This window comes from Symphalangus syndactylus, chromosome 17 (genome assembly GCF_028878055.3).
Source record: "Symphalangus syndactylus isolate Jambi chromosome 17, NHGRI_mSymSyn1-v2.1_pri, whole genome shotgun sequence".
Classification (NCBI taxonomy): domain Eukaryota; kingdom Metazoa; phylum Chordata; class Mammalia; order Primates; family Hylobatidae; genus Symphalangus; species Symphalangus syndactylus.
In genome coordinates this window covers 20,710,759-20,734,234 of record NC_072439.2, presented here as the reverse complement: position 1 = coordinate 20,734,234, position 23,476 = coordinate 20,710,759, and the positions used below count along the sequence as shown (strand labels likewise).

General features: G+C 46.8%; 1 protein-coding gene across 6 annotated transcripts; it reads left to right on the top strand.

Moving 5' to 3' along the window:
• Positions 1-292: 292 nt before the first annotated feature.
• Positions 293-22,033, top strand: CEACAM5 (CEA cell adhesion molecule 5). Of its 6 annotated transcripts, none has more exons than XM_055250326.2 (10): positions 293-463; positions 1,344-1,703; positions 6,644-6,922; positions 7,323-7,577; positions 9,098-9,376; positions 9,770-10,024; positions 11,570-11,848; positions 12,551-12,805; positions 18,818-18,936; positions 20,795-22,033. In XM_055250326.2, the coding sequence occupies exons 1-9, from the start codon at positions 400-402 to the stop codon at positions 18,898-18,900; spliced, it is 2,109 nt and encodes a 702-aa protein (XP_055106301.1). In that variant the 5' UTR covers positions 293-399; the 3' UTR covers positions 18,901-18,936; positions 20,795-22,033. The 6 variants fall into 6 exon arrangements, with proteins under 6 accessions (XP_055106301.1, XP_055106302.1, XP_055106303.1 ...); XM_055250327.2 differs by having other exon boundaries at positions 20,769-22,033; XM_055250328.1 differs by lacking the exon at positions 20,795-22,033 and having other exon boundaries at positions 400-463; positions 18,809-18,900.
• The last annotated feature ends 1,443 nt before the right edge of the window (positions 22,034-23,476 follow it).

Here is a 23,476-nt window from a genome sequence, read left to right as displayed (position 1 = left end):
CAGCTGGGTTTCTCTGTCACAAAGGAAAATAATCCCCCTGGTGTGACAGACCTAAGGACAGAACACAGCAGAGGTCAGCACTGGGGAAGGCAGATTGTCCTCCCAGGGGATGGGGGTCCATCCACCTTGCCGAAAAGCTTTGTCTGGGAAACTGAAAGTAGAAGGGAAAAAGGAGGAGGGACAAAAGAGGCAGAAATGAGAGGGGAGGGGACAGAGGACACCTGAATAAAGACCACACCCATGACCCACGTGATGCTGAGAAGTACTCCTGCCCTAGGATGAGACTCAGGGCAGAGGGAGGAAGGACAGCAGACCAGACAGTCACAGCAGCCCTGACAAAAGCGTTCCTGAAACTCAAGCTCTTCTCCACCGAGGAGGACAAAGCAGACAGCAGAGAACATGGAGTCTCCCTCGGCCCCTCCCCACAGATGGTGCATCCCCTGGCAGAGGCTCCTGCTCACAGGTGAGGGGAGGACAACCTGGGAAAGGGTGGGAGGAGGGAGCACAGAGACTGCCTGGGGTCTCCTGGGGAGGACAGGGCTCTGAGACGGACAGAGGGCTCCTGTTGGAGCCTGAATAGGGAAGAGGACATCAGAGAGGGACAGGAGTCACACCAGAAAAATCAAATTGAATTGGAATTGGAAAGGGGCAGGAAAACCTCAAGTGTTCTATTTTCCTAGTTAATTGTCACTGGCCACTACATTTTTAAAAATCATAATAACTGCATCAGATGACACTTAAAATAAAAACATAACCAGGGCATGAAACACTGTCCTCATCCGCCTGCCGCGGACATTGGAAAATAAACCCCAGGCCGTGGAGGGCCCTGGGAACGCTCATGAACTCATCTACAGGAATCTGCAGCCTGTCCCAGGCACTGGGGTGCAACCAAGATCACACAAATCCCTGCCCTCATGAAGCTCATGCTGTCATGGGGAGGAAGACAGACATGCAAAGAGATCTAGAATGTGAGGTCAGGTGTTGACAAGAGCCCTGGAGGGAACAGAGCAGGGAAATGTCAGGAAAGGAAGACCCAGGGTCTCTAGAGGGGGTGTCAGGGAAGGGATCTCCCAAGAATGCCCTGATGTGAGCAGGACCTGAGGGCCGTGGGGAAGGAGCCTTGCAGACCCCTGGAAAAGTGGATTCCACACAGGGAAATGCCAAGGTCGGAGGTGCTAAGGAAATAGGAGTCACACTGCTGACCTTGACCCAGTAGGACACACACACACACACACTCACTCCAGGGTTGGGGGATGAAGAGATCTGCTCAGGGCCCAAGGCCCCGTTTTTCCACCCTAATTCATACGTCCCAACATTGACCGATGCTCTCTCCTCTCTCCTAGCCTCACTTCTAACCTTCTGGAACCCGCCCACCACTGCCCAGCTCACTATTGAATCCACGCCATTCAGTGTCGCAGAGGGGAAGGAGGTTCTTCTACTCGTCCACAATCTGCCCCAGAATCGTATTGGCTACACCTGGTACAAAGGAGAAAGAGTAGATGGCAACCATCTAATTGTAGCATATGCAATAAGAACTGCACAAGCTACCCCAGGGCCCGCATACAGCAGTCGAGAGACAGTATACCCCAATGCATCCCTGCTGATCCAGAACGTCACCCAGAATGACACAGGCTTCTACACTCTACAAGTCATAAATTCAGATCTTGTGAATGAAGAAGCAACTGGCCGGTTCCGGGTATACCGTGAGTGATTCCCCATGACCTCTGGGTGCTGGGGGGTTAGTTCTACTTCCCACACATGGGATTATCAGGCCTGGGCTGTGCCTGTGACCCCCTCTGCATTACGCGCCGTGTTAGGGCTTGGGCATTTAGTGCAGGACACACACAGAAGAGACAAACTTCAACAGATCAGAATTCCTTTCCGGCATCCAGACCCTGCAGACACTCACTGCACAGGAAGGACGGTCTGATGCGGGGACTCAGCGTGGGGAGGTCAGTCTCAGCCAAGCACCCCGTGCCCTCCCCATAAACCTGACCCTGGGAAAGACCCTGGAGAGCTGCATCAGGGCCTGGCCTGAGGGACCCCTGGGATCTTCACAGAGAAGCTCAGCCCCAGGGCTCCTGGCTCCAGGTGACTCAGGGGAGCCTGTGCCAGGGCTGTGTTGTCGCCTCCTGGGCAAGGCTAACTGGGAGCAAGAACTTAGCAGCTGTCCAAGGGCCGTGGCTCCTGGAAATGGATTCTGGATGCAGAATCGGAGTTTCTGGCCACACCTGTTCCTTGTCCCCAGAGTCTCATTTGGACAAGGACAGAGCCTTGTCCTTTACTTGAGACTCAATGTGGGGAGGGTAGACAGACAAGGTTACTAGGGCATCAGCCCATTGCCCTGGGGACATAGGTAACTCCATGGGAAGTTCAGTTTCCCCAGGAGGAGGGACAGAGGAGAGAAGATGCTCCTGGCAGCTCCTTGTCCACCAGGGATCAGGCCCAGGGCCTTCTCTCTTGGAGGCAAATAAACATAAATGCTGTTCATTTGAGCAGTTCCTCTGTGCAGAGCTGAGATCAAGTAATTGTAAATATTTTGAGGTTAATTCACAAACAACCTCACAGCCAAATAGCACTTATCCTACTTATTGAAAGGAAATTGAGGCACAGGGAGACAGTCACTAACAAGGGTCACACAGGCCATAGGTGTCAGATTGAAGTCACGTGAGGTCTGTCTGTAGCCACAGCCCCCTCCTCTCCTCAACCGGGGGTGGGTGGGGCTGTTTGTTCTTAGGCATCTGCATCTGAGACCAGTCATGGGCTTGCTGCCTTTTGTCTTGGGCGTCCACAGCTCAGAAGTGGAGATTCTGGTCTGGAGAGTGAGAAATAAATGGAGAACTAATCAGTTTTACTCTAGAACTAAATCACCTCAACAGTCAGGGTCAGTGCCGGGATTGCCCAGGCCTCTCCCTGAGATCCACAGCCCCCTCACTGGACCGCGAATCCTGTGTTTCCCGATGTGTCAGTGTCACTCCCATGGGAGGATAAAGGAAAGGGCTTTGCTTTCTCTCCCCACTCACACCCTGCGCCAACAGAGGCCCAAAGTGAGACACACGCTTGCTCAGTAGCTCTCTCATAAAGGAGGGAATGATTGAAGGAATGATCCATAACCTCTACAGAGATTGGATCCTGGATGCAGAATCCTAGGAGGTTCTGACCACAGCTGTTCCCTGTCCATCAGGGGCTAAGATCCATGTACAATTCCTCTGACTCCCTGTCCCAAAAGCCACCCTATCTCATGTGACTCTGGGGTTCCTTGGCCATGGGAGGGTTTTCAAGGCTCCCTGGTCCTGGTCGGGACAGCCAAGGGACTCCTGGTCCTGGGGTCTCTGAGGTCACTATACCCCGCATGGCTCATTGCCATGGGCATTTCTGACTCTCTTCTCTTCCTCCATGTTCCTCGTCTTCCTCCCTCTTCATTCCAGCTGAGATGCCCATCCCTGAACATCTTCCTCCACTCTTAGGCCTTCCCCAGACACTCCCTTGAACAAGGCTGGCTGTGCTGTTTTCTTGCCACTCACACTGTGTCCTGGCCCACTTCCCAGGCAATAGGGAAGGCACAGAAATCAGCTGGAGCAGCCGCCCCTGCCAGGCTCCATCACAAGCCAACGTCAACAGGTCACCAGGAGAATGAGCTTCCGCTGTGTACCCGCCCAGGGCTCTTTACCTCCATGAGGTCAACACACGGAACAGGCAGTAGGACAGGGATGAGCAACTCCTCCACCCACTCCCTACACTGACTCACCAGGGGGTCAGAGGCAGGACAGGTCTGCAGTGCCCAAAGCCCACATGCTGATTTCACCCATTTCACTACCTACCCCATCTTCATCCTGGTGTGGGGCTCACATCCTTCAGTGGATCCTGGGACCTCCCTCAGGTGGAGCTGGCCAGGCAGGTGCTGTCTGATGGGTTTGCTGCCCATTCCACATACACCTGTGTCCTCATGATGATGCCATTGTCATAAGGTGGAGTCCCTTGGACTGAGACGTGAACCAGCCACTGGAGTCTCACTTAGACTCTGCCCAGTTATACAAACTTAAACTCTAGTTGTGTTTTCTGAGGTTGATAGGAGAGGAAGAAAATCTTTCACATGCCTGTTTTGAGGCTTCTCCTCTTTTTGCCTAACTCTGCACAGGAACTAGGGGCAGAGAGCGCTTTCTAAATTTACTGACATCACACACATCGCTTCTCCTAATTTGGCATCATTTCTCCCTTTATGTAATTGACCCACCTAAGAGTTCCTCTCTGACCAGTTCTGTCCTCTTAACAGGACTCACATCCCTCTCTCTATTCAGGGAGTCACTGATTTCAAACCACCTTCGGCATCTTCCTTTGAGCATAATGTGATCCCTCTGGAATTCAGAGCAGGCCTAAACCTTAGTATAATATTAAAAGAAGTACTACTTCCAGCAATTGATCTTAGATCTTTAGGCCATTAATAAGAATTTCCACTTATGGAAAAAATTGAATGTTTCCCCCAAATGTCTTTCACTTTTTTTAACTATAGTCAGAAAATAACATGAGATCTAAACTCCTGACAAATTTTTAAGGGCAAATTGTAGTATTACAGGTTGAGTATCCCAAATCCGAAAATCCAAAATCTGAAATGCTCCAAAATCCAACATTTCTTGACCACTGACATGATTCTCAAAAGAAATGCTCACTGAAGGCCAGGCACAGTGGCTCACGCCTGTAATCCCAGCGCTTCGGGATGCCAAGGCAGGCGGATCACGAAGTCAAGAGATCAAGACCATCCTGGCCAACATGGTGAAACCCAGTCTCTACTAAAAATACAAAAATTAGCTGGGCGTGGTGGCACACGCCTATAGTCTCAGCTACTTTGGAGGCTGAGGCAGGAGAATCACTTGAACCCGGGAGGCAGAGGTTGCAGTGAGCCGAGATCGTGCAACTGCACTCCAGCCTGGCAACAGAGCGAGACTCCATCTCAGAAAAAAAAAAAAGAAAAAGAAAGAAAAGAAAAGAAAAAAGAAAAGCTCACTGGAGCACTCTGGATTCCATATTTTCAGATTTGGGATGCTAAACTGCTAAGTCTACTGCAAATATTCAAAACTCAAAAACAGTCAGAAATCCAAAACACTTTTAGTCCTAAGCCTTACGCATAAGAGATACTCAATCTGTATGAACTATAGGCACCAAGCTGAAGAGCAGATCCCTAGAACCTCCTCATCGTGCATAACTGAAACTGCAGACCCATGAACAACTCTCCATTCCCCCCACTCCCAAGCCCTGACAACCACCATTCTACTCTCTGATTCCACAAGTGTGACTACTCTAAGGACCTCATATAGGTGGAATCCTACAGTATCTGCCCTGTGAGTGGCTTATTTCACTTAGCATAATGTCCAATGGGAGAAAATAATTGCGAAACTTCTTCTCAAAGTTCTGTCTCATAACTGTCAAACACACATGGTCCTTGAGGGCCAGATTTCCAGCAGTTCATGCTCCCCCTTTTCCACCAGTCAGTTCTGCATTTGCAAATGTCCACGTGTATTTATGGAGAGGTCCACGTGTATTTATGGAGAGATCCACAGCATCCTCGCCTGCCCTCGGCAAGGGGAGAAGAGGCATTAAAGACCAAAGACAGGCCGGGCTCAGGGGCTCATGCCTGTAATCCCAGCACTTTGGGAGGCCGAGGTGGGCGGATCACCTGAGGTCAGAAGTTCAAGACCAGACTGACCAATATGGTGAAACCTCATCTCTACTAAAAATACAAAATTTAGCTGGGCATGGTGGTGGGCGCCTGCAGTGCCAGCTACTCGGGAGGCTGAGACAGGAGAATTGCTTGAACCCGGGAGGCAGAGGTTGCAGTGAACCGAGATCGTGCCTGGCCAACACAGCAAGACTCCATCTCAAAAAACAAACAAACAAAAAAAAGACCAAAGACAAAGAACATACATATGGTTCTGCTGTTAAATCTGGGCAGCTCCTGACTGTCACCTCAAGTTCTAGATCATTCCCTGGACTCCACTCTATCTTTAGGGGGACTCTGGCTCAAGTCAGTCATCATCAAACACCCGGGAAAAACTGCCCCACCTTGTGCCTCCACTGCCTGATGACTGAACTGACCTCCAGGCTTGCCTCTGGTGTCCCCTGTGTTATTTCTGCTGAAACATCCAGTCCCAGGCCAAGCTGCACAATATGTACAGGGTTTAAGCACAAAGCGAAAACCCATCACCATCCATTTCTAAGACGTCCTTGCAAAGGGAAACCACAGAAAAAATACACCTAGGGAAACAAAGTAGGATGGAAGGTGGAAGGGACCCAGCACTTGAACGTTCCAGGTGAGGACCCTACAGTGGGCCAGGTAGTCAGCTGGTCAGGGAGGGACCAGGAGAGGCACCAGGAGCTGTGAACCCCCAGTCCTGTGTCTGTCCACAGCCCAACGCTGCTGCTCAGTTCACACTTGAGAAAGTCTGTGCTTCTCCCACACCCAGCATGCAGCCTCACAGTCTCTGAGCTCTCAGATCATCATGCATCTGTCTTGTGACACACACACCCACCTTGGGCTTTTAAGGACTCAGGTGGGCTGAGAGGTGGGAGGTGCCAACTCTGATTGAAAGATGCCTGTGAGGAATCAAAGGTGCCACACAGGGCAATCTTCTCTCTGTTATCTGCACAGCGGAGCTGCCCAAGCCCTCCATCACCAGCAACAACTCCAACCCCGTGGAGGACAAGGATGCTGTGGCCTTAACCTGTGAACCTGGGACTCAGGACACAACCTACCTGTGGTGGGTAAACAATCAGAGCCTCCCGGTCAGTCCCAGGCTGCAGCTCTCCAATGGCAACAGGACCCTCACTCTATTCAATGTCACAAGAAATGACACAGCAATCTATCAATGTGAAACCCAGAACCCAGTGAGTGCCAGGCACAGTGACGCAGTCATCCTGAATGTCCTCTGTGAGTATCTCTGCTCCTCTCTGGCCCAGGCTGCCAGCCCAAATCCACAGGGCCAGAGGCAGGATTTCTCAGTCCCTCTCGGGTTCAAGTACACAGACCCTCACCCCTGGACATCCAGACTGCCTGTGACTTTCTGCCCCAGAAAAACCTGGGCAGACCAAGTCTTGACCAAGAATAGGAGGGGAGGGGCTGCTCCTGTCCTGGGAGGCTCAGGATCCACACCCTATGATGGGAGAAACAGGTGAATATCTCAGACTCAGGCTCAGTAGATACAAGAGGGGTTTGGTTGAGACTTTAGGATTGTGGTTCAGCTTAGAGGGACACTGTGGTCCTTCCATAGACCAGGAACTTCCACTTCCCTCTGACAACATCACCTGTGGCTTTATTTTGTTTGCTCCAGATGGTCCGGATGCCCCCACCATTTCCCCTCTAAACACATCTTACAGATCAGGGGAAAATCTGAACCTCTCCTGCCACGCAGCCTCTAACCCACCTGCACAGTACTCTTGGTTTGTCAATGGGACGTTCCAGCAATCCACACAAGAGCTCTTTATCCCCAACATCACTGTGAATAATAGCGGATCCTATGCGTGCCAAGCCCATAACTCAGCCACTGGCCTCAATAGGACCACAGTCACGACGATCACAGTCTCTGGTAAGTGGATCCACGAAACACTGACATCACGTTTTGAGGTGGAGTCTGTCTGGTTTTCAAAGAAGAACCAAGAAGAAATTTTCTATCCCAGCCTGTGTCCAGTGGGCACAAGCAAATCCAAGATTCTCCCACTGAACCTCCCCAGTGTGTCTCTGATTTCTCATGGCTGACCCCGGGTCCAGCCTGGAATGTGGGAGGAGGCTCCCTCAGCCCCAGAGCCCTGTGTAGTGGAGGAAGCTTCACAGAGCGGGAAGGAGCAAGGGTTCTCAAGGTCAAGTTGCTTCTCTCTGTCACCAGTCTGTCCCTTTCTGTCACCTCTTTGTGTTCTTTTGCCCACTCCATGAGCTGCAAGGAACATTCAAGGCTTTGAAACAAGCTCATACTTTTTTCCCAAATGAGAGAAGGAAGCCCCTTGGGTGAGGGAGACACAGTTCAGACTGCTCCCTGCTCTGCTCTGGGCTCCCCTGGGTGACTGGCCTTGCCTGACTCCACCTGGGTGGGAACCGGGTGTGTGGAGAAGGAGCCCGGGTGGTCTGTCCTGAATTCGGCTAAATCAAGCTGCCAATCAATACCAAAGCTTCCCTTCGTCCCAGTCAGGCTGCAGGAAAATGGAAAGAGAGGGAGCCTCAGGGCAGACTCCTGAGCTGTGTCCTGGCTCTGATGTCACCAGCTATATGAGGCTGTGGGCACAGCACATGGGACACAGCACAAGGGACAGCAAGTGACCCACACTTGGAGAAATCAGGAGATTCACCACAGGGGCTCAGCATGGCAGGGAATGGCAGTGCCAAAAATAGTGTATTTATACAGAGGGTAACAGTACGTATCTAACATAGACTTACCATCTTAACTTTTCTACACGTGCAGTTCAGTGGTATTAAATATATTCCCCTTGTTCTGCTACCATCACCACCATCTACCCACAGAACGCTTTTCTTCCTCCCAAAATGAAACTGTTCCCATCAAACTCCTGGGCAGAGCTGCCCCACCTGTGGCCCACAGTCTGACCCCTGACTTGTCACCTCTAGACGTGCTCCTAGTCTTGCGCTATTTCTGCTCAAACATCCATCCCCATCATCACCTATCTCTAGGATGTCCTTAAATAGCAAAGCCTCAGAGCAAACACACCTTGGCTGGGTGGTGTGGAACTGTGCAGCTGGAAGAAACTCAGCTCCTTCCAATTCCAGGTGAACCTCAATGGGCCAGGCAGCCAGCTGGTCAAGAAAGGACCAGAAGTGCTGGGAGCTGTGACCCCCAGCCCTGTGTCTGTCCATAACCCAACACTACTGCCCAATTCACACTTGAGAAAGTCTGTGCTTCTCCCACACAAAACATCTGGCCTCATGGTCTCTGAGCCCTCAGATCATTGTGCATCTGTCTTGTGACGCACACACACCTGCCATGAGCTTTAAAGGACTCAGTTGGGCTGAGGGGTGGGAGATGCCAACTCTGATTGATAGATGCCTATGGAGGAATCAGAGGTGCCACACAGGGCAATCTTCTCTCTGTTATCTGCACAGCACAGCCACCCAAACCTTTCATCACCAGCAACAACTCCAACCCCGTGGAGGATGAGGATGCTGTAGCCTTAACCTGTGAACCTGAGATTCAGAACACAACCTACCTGTGGTGGGTAAACAATCAGAGCCTCCCCGTCAGTCCCAGGCTGCAGCTGTCCAATGACAACAGGACCCTCACTCTACTCAGTGTCACAAGGAATGATGTAGGACCCTATGAGTGTGGAATCCAGAACGAATTAAGTGTTGACCGCAGTGACCCAGTCACCCTGAATGTCCTCTGTGAGTATCTTCTGTTCCTCTGTGGCCCAGGCTGCCAGCCCAAATCCACACAGCCAAAGTCCAGGCCTCTCAGTCCCTCTCAGGCCCAAGGACAGAGACCTTTACCCCTGGACTTCCAGGCTGGCCCTACCCCCAGCAAATCCATGCAGGCCCAGTCCTGACCAAGAATAGGAGGGGAGGGGCTGCTCCTGTCCTGTAACGCTCGGGTTCCACAGCTGGTGATGGGAGAAACAGATGAATGTCTCAGACTCTGGCTAAGTGGATACACTAGAGGTTTGGTTGGGACTTCAGGATTGTGACTTGGCTCAGGGGGACACTGTGGCCCTTTCACAGACCAGGAGCTTCCCTTTCCCTCTGATGACATCACCTGTGGCTCTATTCTCTTTGCTCCAGATGGCCCAGACGGCCCCACCATTTCCCCCTCATACACCTATTATCGTCCAGGGGTAAGCCTCAGCCTCTCCTGCCACGCAGCCTCTAACCCACCTGCACAGTATTCTTGGCTGATTGATGGGAACCTCCAGCAATACACACAAGAGCTCTTTATCTCCAACATCACTGAGAAGAATAGCGGACCCTATACCTGCCATGCCAATAACCCGGCCAGTGGCCACAACAGGACTGCAGTCAAGACAATCACAGTCTCTGGTAAGTGGATCCCTAGACCATTAGCAATAGGTTCTGGAGTGGAATCTGTCTGGCTTTCAGAAAAGAGCCAGGAAGAAATTTTCTTTCCCAGTATGCATCCAATGGGCACAAGCAATCCCAGATTCAATCCTGAGCACTCCCAATTTGTCTCTACAGACACTCTCCCCTTGTTTTTCTGATTTCTCATGGCTGACCTTGTGTCCACCCTGAGAAATGTGGGGAGGGGGCTTCCTCAGCCCCGAGCCCTATGTAGTGGAAGTGGCGTCATAGAGGGGGAAGCAAGAAGGGTCCTCAAGGCCAAGTTGCTCCTCTCTGTCACCAATATGTCCCTTTCTGACACCACTTTGTGTTCTTTTACCTAATCCATGAGCTACAAGGAACATCTGAGGCTTTGAAACAAGCTCATACTTTTTCCCCAAATGAGAGGAGGACGCCCCTTGAATGAGGGAGGAGCAGCTCAGACTCTGCTCCCGGCTCCACTCCGGGCTCCCCCGGTGACTGGCCCTGCCCTGACTTCACCTGGGGTGGGACCCAGGCAAGCGGAGAAGGTGCTCAGGTGGCCTGTCCTGAATCTGGCTAAGTCAAGCTGCCAGTTGAAGCCAAGCCTTCCCAGGGACAGGCTGAAGGGAAATAAGAAGAGAGGGAGCCTCGGGGCAGACTCCTGAGCTGTATCCTGGAGTCTGAAGTCACCGGCTGTATAAGATTGTGGGCACAGGACATGGGACACAGCACAGAAGACAGTGAGTGGCACACACTTGGAGACACACAGAGATTCACCCATGGGGACTTGGCATGGCAGGGAAGGGGCAGTGCCAAAAAGTGTGTATTTATAGAGAGGGTAAGACTACCAGCCACTATATATATCTAACATAAGATACCATTTTAACCTTTCTATGTATGCAGTTTAGTAGTATTAAATATATTCCCATTATTCTGCTACCATCATCACCATCCACCCACAGAACTCTTTTCTTCTTCCTAAAATGAAACTCTGTTCCCATCAAACTCTTCGGCAGAGCTGCCCACCTGTGGCCCACAGCCTGACCCCTGAACTCACCTCTAGACTTGCTCCTGGTCTCCTGAGCTATTTCTGCTCAAACACCCATCCCCATCATCACCCATCTCCAGGATAGCCTTGAAACAAAAGGCTCAGAGAAAACACCCCATGGTTGGGTGGTGTGGGACTGTGCAGCTGAACGGGATTCAGCACCCACAAGTCCCCAGGTTGGCCAGGCTGTCAGCCATCAGGGAAGAACCAAAGGAGGTGCTGGGGGCTGTGACTCCCAGTCCTGGGTCTGTCCACAACTCAACGCTGCTGCCCAATTCACACTTGAGAAAGTCTGTGCTTCCCCCACACAAAGCAGCCGGGCTTACAGTCTCTGAACCCTCAGATCATCGTGCATCTGTCTTGTGATACACACACCTGCCGTGGGCTTTAAGGACTCAGGTGGGTTGAAGGGTGGGAGTTGCCAACTCTGGTTGAAAGATGCCTGTGAGGAATCAGAAGTGCCACACAGGGCAATCTTCTCTCTGTTATCTGCACAGCGGAGCTGCCCAAGCCCAACATCACCAGCAGCAACTCCAACCCCATAGAGGACAAGGATGCTGTAGTCTTAACCTGTGAACCTGAGGCTCAGGACACAACCTACCTGTGGTGGGTAAACAATCAGAGCCTCCCGGTCAGTCCCAGGCTGCAGCTCTCCAATGGCAACAGGACCCTCACTCTACTCAGTGTCACAAGGAATGACGCAGGAGCCTATGAATGTGAAATCCAAAACTCAGTGAGTGCGAACTTCAGTGACCCAGTCATCCTGAATGTCTTCTGTGAGTATCTTCTGTTCCTCTGTGGCCCTGGTTTCCAACCCAAATCCACACAGCCAGAGGCCAGACTCTCAGTTCTCCTCAGGTCCAAAGAGGCAGACCCCCACCCTTGGACACCCAGGCTGGCCATAACTTCCTGCCCCAGGAAAACTTGGGCAACCTCAGCCTGGGCCAAGAATAGGAGGGGAGGGGCTGCTCCTGTTCTGGGAGGCTCAGGGTCCACAGCCTATGATGGGACAAACAGGTGAATGTCTCAGACCCAGACTCAGTGGACATGAGGGTTATGGTTTGGACTTTTTTTTTTTTTTGAGACAGAGTCTCGCTCTGTCACCCAGGCTGGAGTGCAGTGGCGCGATCTCGGCTCACTGCAAGCTCCACCTCCCGGGTTCACGCCATTCTCCTGCCTCAGCCTCCCGAGTAACTGGGATTACAGACACGTGCCACCATGCCCAGCTAATTTTTTTTGTATTTTTAGTAGAAACGGGGTTTCACCATGTTGGTCAGGCTGATCTCGAACTCCTGATCTGCCCGCCTCGGCCTCCCAAAGTGCTGGGATTACAGGCGTGAGCCACTGCGCCTGGCTGGTTTGGACTTTTTAACACAGGATTGGGACAGGACTTAGAGGGACACTGTGGCCCTTCTACAAGCAGGAGCTTCCCCTTTCCTCTAATGACATCACCTGTGGCTTTGTTCTCTTTGTTCCAGATGGCCCGGACACCCCCATCATTTCCCCCCCAGACTCGTCTTACCATTCGGGAGCAAACCTCAGCCTCTCCTGCCACTCGGCCTCTAACCCATCCCCGAAGTATTCTTGGCGTATCAATGGGATACCGCAGCAACACACACAAGTTCTCTTTATCTCCCAAATCACGTCAAATAATAACGGGGCCTATGCCTGTTTTGTCTCTAACTTGGCTACTGGCCGCAATAATTCCATAGTCAAGAGCATCACGGTCTCTGGTAAGTGGCTCCCTGGAGCATCGGCATCATGTTCTGGGGTGGAGTCTATCTGGTTCTCACAAAAGAGCCAAGAAGACATTTTATTTCCCAGTCTGTGTTCCATGGGCACAAGGAAATCTCAAATTCTATCCTGAGCCCCCTCACTCCATCTCGGCTGACTCTCTCCTCCCCGGCTTCTCTGATATCTCATGGCTGACCTCGCGTCCAGCCTGGAATATGGGGAGGGGGCTCCCTTAGCCCCAGAAGGCCCCCAATAGTGAAAGAGACTTCATAGTCCAGGAGAAAGAAGGGTCCTTAAGGTCGAGTTGCTCCTATCACCAATATGTCCCTTTCTGTCACCTCTTTGTGTTTTTTCACCTATACCCTATGAGCTACAAGGAACAAGGAGGCTTTGAAACCAGCCCACACTTTTTCCCCAGATGAGAGGAGGAAGCCCCTTGGATGAGGCAGGAGCAGCTCAGACTCTGCTCCCTGCTCTACGCCCAGCTCACCCGGTGACTGGCTCTGCCCTGGCTCCACTTTGGGTGGGACTGGGGCATGTGGAGAAGGTGTCCAGGTGGCCTGTTCTGAATCTGGCTAAATCAAGCTGCCAATCCACAGCAGAGCCTCCCTTGGGTCAGGTTGCAGGGAAATGGGAAAAGAGGGAGCCTCGGGACAGACTCCTGAGCTGTGTCCTGGCTCTGAAGTCACCGGCTGTATGAGGCTGTGGACCGTGGACACAGCACAGAGGACACAGCAGAGGAAAGTGAGTGACACACACTTGGAGAAATAGAGAGATTCAGCCACAGGGGCTCTGCATGGGAGGGAACAGGCAGTGCCAAAAAGTGTGTGTTTATAGAGAGGGTAAGACTACCAGCCACTATATATATCTAACATAAAACTTACCATTAACCATTTCTAAGTGTACAATTAAGTGAAACAGCATAAATATCAATCAAGTATATTGCCCAGTGTGGTGGCTCATCTCTGTAATCCCAGCACTTTGGGAGGCCAAAGGGAATGGATCACCTGAGGTCAGGAGTTCAAGATACAGGAAAAAAAAAAAAATAGCTAGGCATGGTGGTGGGTGCCTGTAATCCCAGCTACTCTGGAGGCTGAGGCCGGAGAATCGCTCGAACCTGGGTGGCAGAGGTTGCAGTGAGCCGAGATTGCGCCAGATTGTGACAGAGTGAGACTGTATCACAAAAAAAAAAAGGAAAAAATAAATCAAGTCTCTTTATACTCTTGTCTAACCATCACATCACACTATCCATTTCCAGAACTTTTTCATCTTACCATACTAAACCTCTGTACCCAATAAACAGTAACTCCTTCTCCCCCTAAACTCCGGTAACTTCCATTCTACTTTCTGTCTCTAGGTAATCAACTATTCTAACGATCTTACATAAATGGAATTATATAATAATTGTCCTTTTGTGTCTGCCCTATTTCACTTAGGGTAATGTCTTCAAGGTTCGTCCATTTTGCACCATGTATCACAATTTTCTTCCTTGTTAAGATTGAAGAACATTCCATTGTACGGATACACCTCATTTTTCTATCCACTTATCTTTCAATGGACTTTTCAGTTGTTTCCACCTTTTGGCTATTGTGAGCAATGCTGCTGTGAATGTCAGTGTACAATTATCTGTTCAAATCACTGCCTTCAGTTCTTTTTGGTGTATGTCCAGAAATGGAACTGGTGGATCAAATGTTAATTCTTTTTTTTTTTTTTTTGAGATGGAGTCTCGCTCTGTCAACCAGGCTGGAGTGCAGTGGCGCAATCTCGGCTCACTGCAGGTTCCTCCTCCCGTGTTCACGCCATTCTCCTGCCTCAGCCTCCCGAGTAGCTGGGACTACAGGTGCCTGCCACCATGCCTGGCTACATTTTTTATTTTTATTTTTAGTAGAGACGGGGTTTCACAGTGTTAGCCAGGATGGTCTCGATCTCCTGACCTCATGATCCGCCCACCTTGGCCTCCCAAAGTGCTGGGATTACAGGCGTGAGCCACCATGCCCAGCCTCAAATGTTAATTATTTATTTAATTTTTTGAGGAACCACCACACCATTTTCCACAGTAGCTAATATTTCACATTTCTATCAGCAGTGCACTAGAGTTCCAATTTCTCCACCTCCTTGAAAACACTTATTGTTTCGTGGCCATCCCGATGTGTGTGAGGCGGAGTATCATTGTGGCTTTGATTTGCATATCTCTAAGTGTTAGTGATGCTGAGCATATTTGCATGTGCTTGTTGGCCATTTGTATATCTTCCTAGGAGAAATCTCTACTTTAGTCCTTTGTCCATTTATTAATTGGGATTTTGGATTTTTGTGTTTGTTGATTTGTGATAGTTCTTTATATATTGTGGAAATTAATCCCTTATCAGATATATGATTTGCAAATATTTTTCCCATTTCATAGATTGCCTTTTCACTTTCTTGATAATGTTCTTTCATATATAAATTTTTTAATTTTCGAGGCCCCGTGCGGTGGCCAGGCCTGTAATCTCAGCACTTTGGGAGGCCAAGGCAGGTGAATCACAAGGTCAGGAGATCAAGACCATCCTGGCTAACACAGTGAAACCCCGTCTCTACTAAAAATACAAAAAAATTAGCTGGGTGTGGTGGTGGGCACCTGTAGTCCCAGCTACTCGGGAGGCTGAGGCAGGAGAATTGCATGAACCCGGGAGGCAGAGCTTACAGTGAGCTGAGATCGCACCACTGCACTCCAGCCAGGGCGAGACTCCATCAAAAAAAAAAAAACATGGTTTTAGTTTTCATGAAGTCCAGTTTACCCGTTTTTTTCTCTTGTTGCATATTTGTTGTTATAACCAAGAAATCACTGTGAAATTAAATGTCATTAAGCTTTTTTCCATATGGTTTCTTCTCAGAGTTTTATACTTTTCACTCTTACATTTAGGTCTTCGATCATTTTAGGTTCATTTTCATATATGTTGTCAGGCAAAGATTCAACTTGTTCTTATGCATGGATATTCAGCTTTCCCCGTATCATTTGTTGAAAAGACTGTCCTTTCCCCATTAAATGGTCTTGGCACCCTTATCAAAAATCATTTGGCCATATGTGCAAGCATTTCTTTCTGGGCTCTATATTCTATTCCTTTGGTTTCAATATCTTCCTTTATGCCAGTACCATACTGTATTGATTACTGTGCCTTTATAGCAAATGCTGAAATCAGGAAGTGTGAGTCCTCTAGCTTCATTCTTTATTTTCCAGGTTGTTTGGCTATTTAGAGTCCTGAGATTCCATATGAATTTTAGGATATGTTTTTCTATTTCTGCAAAAAATGTCACTGGGACTCTGGTATGAATTGCATTGAACCTGCAGCTCACTTTGGGTAGTATTGCCCTCTTAACAATATTGAGACTTCCCATCCATGAAAAAAGAAATGTCTTTCCATCTATTGATGTTGTCTTTAATTTCCTTCAGCAGTGTTTTATAGTTTTCAGGGTACAATCCTTTCACCTCTAAACTTATTTCTAACTATTTTATACTATTTTATGTTAATGTGAATTGGAAATTTTTTCTTAATTTCCTTTTAGATTGTTCATTGTTAATGTGTAGAAGTACAACTGATGTTTGCATGTTGATTTTGTATCCTGCAACATTACTGAATTTATTTATTAACTCTAACAAGTTTTTTTAATCTTCAGGGTTTTCTACATATAAGTCCAAGTTATCTGAGAACAGAGATCATTTTACTTCTTCTTTCCAATTTGGATGTCTTTTTTTTTCTTGCCTAATTTCTCTGGCTAGGACTTCTAATACTATGTTGAATAGACATGGCAAAAGGAAGCATTCTTGTCTTGTTCCTAGTCTTACAGGGAAAGCTTTCAGTCTTTCTCCATTGAGTATCGTGTTAGCGTTGGGCTTTTCACACGTTGCCTTTATTATGCTGAGGTGGTTTCCTTCCATTCATAATTAGAGTGTTTTTCTTATGAAAGAATGGTGATTTTTGTCAAATGCTTTTATTGGTTCTATCTAATTATAAGTCTATTAAATTGTTTTGTGTTTCCAGGAATTTGTCCATTTCATCTAGGTTATTCAACAGTTTGTTGGCATACAATTATTCATAGCATTCTTGTAGTCCTGAATATTTCTGTAGAATTTGTAGCATTGGCAGCAATATCTCCATTTTCTTTTTTTTTTTTCCCTTTTTTTTTAAGAGACAAGGTCTCACTCTGCAGCCCAGACCAAGCTAGAGTGCCGTGGTGCCATCATAGCTTACTGCAGCCTCAACCTCCAAGGCTCAAGTGATCTCCTACCCCAGCCTCTTGAGAAGCTGGGACTACAGATATGTGCCACCATGCCTGGATAGTTTTTTTTAAGAAATTTTGTACAGACTGTGTCTCCCTATGTTGCCTAGGCTGGTGTCAACCTCCTGACCTCAAGCAGTCCTCCTGCTTAAGTCTCCCAAGGTGCTGGGATTAAATGTGTGAGCCACCATGACTCCATTTTCATTTCTGATTTTAGTAATTTGAATCTTCTCTCTTTTTTCTTCATCAATCTAATAAATGACTGTCAATTTTGTTGATCTTTTTTGAAGAACCAACTTTTGGTTTCATTGATTCCTTCTATTGTTTTTCAATTTTCCATTTTATTTATTTCAATTCTAATCCTTATGATTTCCTTCATGTACTATCTGTGGTTTGAGGTGGTTCTTTTCCTATATCCTGAAGTTGTAAAGTTAGGTTGTTGATTTGAGATCTCTATTTTTAATGTATTTACCATTTTAAATTTCCCACCCAAGATTCTTAACTTCTCTGAGCCTTCAATTCTTCAACTGAAAATTGTAATAATTCTCATCACCAGGAAATGGAGGGAAAAATGAAAATTGCAATAAGAGTGACTATTTAATAGTATTGTTTTAAAGATTTAATGTAATATCCGATTAAGCCTTCAGCAAAATGCCACACACAGAGGGAAACTTCATAAATATTAGCTGCTATTATCACCACTGTTATTATTAGCTTGAAGTTAGGCAGTTCTAGAGCCAAATCCTAGACCCACTTCTCACTAATTATATGACTTTGGATAAGTTTTTTCACCACTCCAAGCCTCTATCATTTCATCTGTAAAATGGAAATCATGCCTACCCAACAGGGTTATTGTGTGGATCAAATGAGATGCCAGAAAAGCATTTACAGTAGCTAACATAGCATTAATCATCACCCTGAGTTGTCTGATGAGAGCTAAGCCCCAAATGGAAACCCACTAGGACATGGTTACTGGCTAAAAATGGGGGAGAGAAAAAAAGTTAAGTGCAAAGAATCAAGCCTGGTATGTTAGTTTTCATCCACTGAGATTCAGCCAAGATGGAATTAGAGGTGCAAGATAATTTACTGGGGAAAATCACCACGAGGAAAAGTGGAGTAGAAGTGGGAGGAGCCTAAGAGAGCCTTCAGTCCACGATGCAGATCTGATTCCTGAGAAGGAGAAAGAGGAGAGTTTTAGATAGTGATGCAGTTCTCAGAGTTTCCACAAGGCTGGTGGGGCGTCCTCAAGCCCTCACCCGTGAGAGAGAAGCAGAGTCCCCCAGAACTGGGCTTTTCATTCCCCTGTTGGGAGCCCATAAGAAGCGAGTTCTCTGTGTAACAGATTTAGTAAATACAGAATGCACTAGCCTGGGCCTTCTGCCAATCAAGTCCCTGCCATAGAGACCTAACAGACTCTTATTTATGCCTACCACAACTGAGACACTGAGAAAAAGATGCAACCATGAAAAGATAGAAAGTTCTAATGACATGCAAAAACAGCAATCAGTCTTTCTCAAATTTCAAAGCCTTCAGAAATATCTGAGTGCAGAAAGGCCAGGGTGGAATTGACAGAAGACTGATCACCAACTAGAAACGCAGTGAGAGAGAAAAAGTTGCAACCTTCCCACAAAACTAATGCATTCCTCGAAGGAACAAGTAGAGACTACTTCATGCTAAGAGCTGGAACCTGGGGCACCCCACTGTAAAATGACATCACATTCCTTCTTTCTCTTTTCTTTCCACGACAGACGATTCAGCATCTGGAAGTTCTCCTGGTCTCTCAGCTGGGGCCACTGTCGGCATCATGATTGGAGTGCTGGTTGGGGTTGCTCTGATATAGCAGCCCTGGTGTAGTTTCTGCATTTCAGGAAGACCGGTAGGTATAACGGCCTTTCCTCTTGTTCTGTTTCCTGCAGTGCTGACTGCCATGCTTGGGAGAGGGAAAGGACTTCTTCACCCGTATCTGGGACTGGATCTCCTCCTCCTACCCCCAAGCTCCTGCTTCTCAGCACTAATTCCTGCAGGTCTCTTCTTCCCTGGTCTGCATGCTCCCTGTACCCCACTGTCTCTCAGACATAATTATCTCCAGCCTCTGCTCATTTGTTTCCCAGATTCAATACATTATCAAAGCCTCTTGGTCCTTTTTTAACACCTCTCACTTGTGTCATTCTCTCCATTCCCATAAACCTCAACAACTGCTCAAAGTCCTGCTTGACCCCTTGTTGCCAGTCTTTGAAATCTTTCTTGCATATGACTGCCTCATTACCTTTCTGAAATCTAGTTCACTCGCCTACTCAAGAAGACACAGGGGCCTACTGTGGTCTGTTAGATAAGTTCACATTTCTTCTCTTTACTAATCTTTTTCACTTCCTTTACCACCACTCCCTTATATAATTCCATCATCCTAATAGATCTGTCTCCCTACACATCCCTGCCTCTCCACCCCACATGTACATAGAATTCTTAGTTCCAATGTTACACCTAAAAACATGTCAAACAGGGTGACCTCCTTCCACCGTCTGCACTGTGGAGTTACCCACACCCTTCATCACAAGCAACTTCTGACCTCATGAAGAACAAAGACTGTAGCATTAACACGTGAGTCTTAAGCTCGGGACACAACCTGCCTATGGCTGAGAACCTTTTCCTGATAACCAATTCATGTGTTCATAACAGATACAGAAATGAAGAAGGCAAGGTCCTTAATTCTATGGCAGGAGACAAAACCTGAAAAATAATCATAATACCAAAATAGAAAGGAGTGAACGTCACAAGAAATCAGAGAAATCTGATGGAAAATATAGCTACACATTGGAATCACTCAGAAACATTTTATAAAATGGATACTTAAGTCCCACCCATAAATTCTGATTTATGGGTCTGGAGTGGGACCCAGGCATTCGTAATTTTTAAGCCTCCCCAGATGCTACTAATGTGTAGCCAGGATGGAGAAACCCTGTTCTAAATAGGTAGGACTTCGGGCTGAACCCATGACTTTCAGCTAGGAGTATTAGAATTGCCTATGGAGTTTTTCTGGCCGGGCACAGTGGCTCATGCCTATAATCCCAGCACTATGGGAGGCCAAGGCGGGCGGATCAGGAGTTTGAGACCAGCCCGACCAACATGGTGAAACCCCCTCTCTACTAAAAATACAAAAAAATCAGCTGGGCATGGTGGCACATGCCTGTAATTCCAGTTACTCAGAAGGCTGAGGCAGGAGAATCGCTTGAACCTAGGAGGCGGAGATTGCAGTGAGCTGAGATCGTGCCACTGCACTCCAGCCTGGGCGACAGAGCAAGACTCCATCTCAAAAAAAAAAAAAAAAAAAAAGAATTGCCTATGGAGTTTTTCAACATACGTAGGCCTACACTTTGTTGGCCCTGTTCATTAATGGGCTCCACCAGGAACTTAGGAATCTAGTTGAGAAACAGAAGCTAAATGGAAAGGCCACCTTATTTGATATGTTAAATTATATGGGAAGCATTGTCAAATCATTAGTGATGTTGAACCTTCTCTAAGTTATATTTATGAGTATGTTATTGATGTGTTCCAAAAGTTACATAAGAAATTCTAGAAATCTAATAGGTTATCAGCCATAATGTCATATGCCACAGAAGTAACTAAATTTCTATGTGAGTTGTGTTCTTATTATAATAAATTATCATCAGATTTTTAACCGTACTCATTTTAAATCTTTGTCATTCACAGATAGTTGTTTCGATTCTTCCTTAAAGCATTTGCAACAACTACAGTCTAAAATTGCTTCTTTACCAAGGATATTTATAGAAAAGACTGACCAGAGATCGAGACCATCCTAGCCAACATGGTGAAACCCCATCTCTACTAAAAATACAAAAATGAGCTGGGCTTGGTGGCGTGCACCTGTAGTCCCAGTTACTCGGGACGCTGAGGCAGGAGAATCACTTGAACCTGGGAGGTGGAGATTGCAGTGAGCCCAGATCGCACCACTGCACTCCAGCCTGGCAACAGAGCAAGAATCCATCACAAAAAAAAAAAAAAGAAAGATAGAAAAGACAAGACAAGACTCTGACCTGTACTCTTGAATACAAGTTTCTGATACCACTGCACTGTCTGAGAATTTCCAAAACTTTAACGAACAAACTGACAGCTTCATGAAACTGTCCACCAAGATCAAGCAGAGAAAATAATTAATTTCATGGGACTAAATGAACTAATGAGGATAATATTTTCATAATTTTTAATTTGAAATTTTGCTGATTTTTAAATGTCTTGTTTCCCAGATTTCAGGAAACTTTTTTTCTTTTAAGCTATCCACAGCTTACAGCAATTTGATAAAATACACTTTTGTGAACAAAAATTGAGACATTTACATTTTCTCCCTATGTGATCGCTCCAGACTTGGGAAACTATTCATGAATATTTATATTGTATGGTAATATAGTTATTGCACAAGTTCAATAAAAATCTGCTCTTTGTATAACAGAATACATTTGAAAACATTGGTTATATTACCAAGACTTTGACTAGAATGTCATATTTGAGGATATAAACCCATAGGCAATAAACCCATAGGTACTACAAACAAAGTCTGAAGTCAGCCTTGGTTTGGCTTCCTAGTGTCAATTAAACTTCTAAAAGTTTAATCTGAGATTCCTTATAAAAACTTCCAGCAAAGCAACTTTAAAAAAGTCTGTGTGGGCCGGGCACGGTGGCTCACACCTGTAATCCCAGCACTTTGAGAAGCGGAGGCAGGCGGATCACAAGGTCAGGAGATCGAGATCATCCTGGCTAACACAGTGAAACCCCGTCTCTACTAAAAATACAAAAAAGTTAGCCGGGCGTGGTGGCGGGCGCCTGTAGTCCCAGCTACTCGGGAGGCTGAGGCAGGAGAATGGCATGAACCCAGGAGGCAGAGCTTGCAGTGAGCCGAGATCATGCCACTGCACTCCAGCCTGGGCAACAAAGCAAGACTCTGTCAAAAAAAAAAAAAAGTCTGTGTGGTCAGTCACTACTCTTGCTGCAGTTATGAAAAGAATGAGGCCAAGTCTGATGAAAATAAATTTATTTTGAAAACAAATTTATCTTATTGGGATTATCTTTGGTAGAAATAGAGATGCCTATGGAGAGAAATTGTGTTGAAAAAAAAAAAACTATAGTACAACTGTTAGGAGACTGTCACTTTGTACATTGTTATTGAGTTTTTATTATCCACCTGTAGACTAGAGTGGACCGTGAATTCTTCCACTTTCTTCAATCCCATTTTCTACCATGGAATCACTAAGAACAAAGTCTGCTCTGTTCCTGAAGCTCTATAAGCTACAGATGGATAACTCAATGTATATTTCATGGGAAAACACTCATGCCTAAGGTGCGGGCCACTCAGAGCTCACCAATATGTTCAACACTATACCTAGAGACACTGAAACTGCAAACCAGGGCAAGAAATTGACACCTTCACACTGTAGACAGCTTTTCCCAAGATGTCAGAACAAGACTTCCCACTAGGATGAGGCTCCTACCCCTCTCAATTTGTCCTTGCTCATGCCTGCCTCTTTCGCTTGGCAGGATAATGACGTAATTTGAATTTCACAGGAAGAATCTTCTGAGGGTAGCTTAACAGAGTATCAGATCTATGATATCACTACCAAATTTTTACATAAGAGATCCTTTAGTCCACTCAACGGCTGACATTAGCAGCGTCTTTAATACAATTGTTTGTTCAAATGTACGGTGGTCCCTTTTAAAGTTACACTTCTAGACTCACCTGTTCTCACTCCCTGTTTTAATGTAACCCAGCCATGAGATGCCAGATAATAGAATTGCTACCTACTAGCTGAACAGGAAGGAACCTGTGCTGTTTCTGACACTTCTTGTTGCACATAGATAAATACAATGGGTATTATAGAGACTCAGTTGCAGAAATTAACAAACATGCTGCTTGGTTAAAATGGGTAGACTCATCTGGCTCATTCTTTATTCCATTTTAGTTGGTTTGCATCTTGCCTAAGGTGCATAGTCCAAACTCTTGGTATTACTCTCCTGATAGTCACAGTAGTAGTCTCCCTGGTGTGCTGTAATCTCTAAAAGCTTTAAATGTTTGCATGCAGCTATCCATCGAATGTCAAATGGTCTCTCTTTGGCTGGAATGACAAAACTCAAAGGAATGTGTGATCAGGAGGACATCATAACCTATGAATGATGGAAGCCCAAAATGATGGTAGCTAAAAGTAATATCAGTGCTTTAAGTTTTGGTCACACTCTCACCTAAATGAGAGCATAGAGACTCCAAATAGGGCCACTGATGCTAAATGTTACATACTCCAACTGAAATTTTAAGAAAGCAGATAGATCCCAAAACAGACCAATTTAAAAAAATAAAAATAAAAAATAAAATAACTAGAAAATAAAAAGGCCAGGCACGGTGGCTAACACCT

Excerpts from the sequence above, each read along its gene's own strand:
- CEACAM5 (XM_055250328.1), top strand. The coding sequence starts at position 400 with ATGGAGTCTCCCTCGGCCCCTCCCCACAGATGGTGCATCCCCTGGCAG. Across the intron at positions 7,578-9,097 it reads CACGACGATCACAGTCTCTG|CACAGCCACCCAAACCTTTC; the intron begins GTAAGTGGATCC and ends TTATCTGCACAG. Across the intron at positions 9,377-9,769 it reads AGTCACCCTGAATGTCCTCT|ATGGCCCAGACGGCCCCACC; the intron begins GTGAGTATCTTC and ends TCTTTGCTCCAG.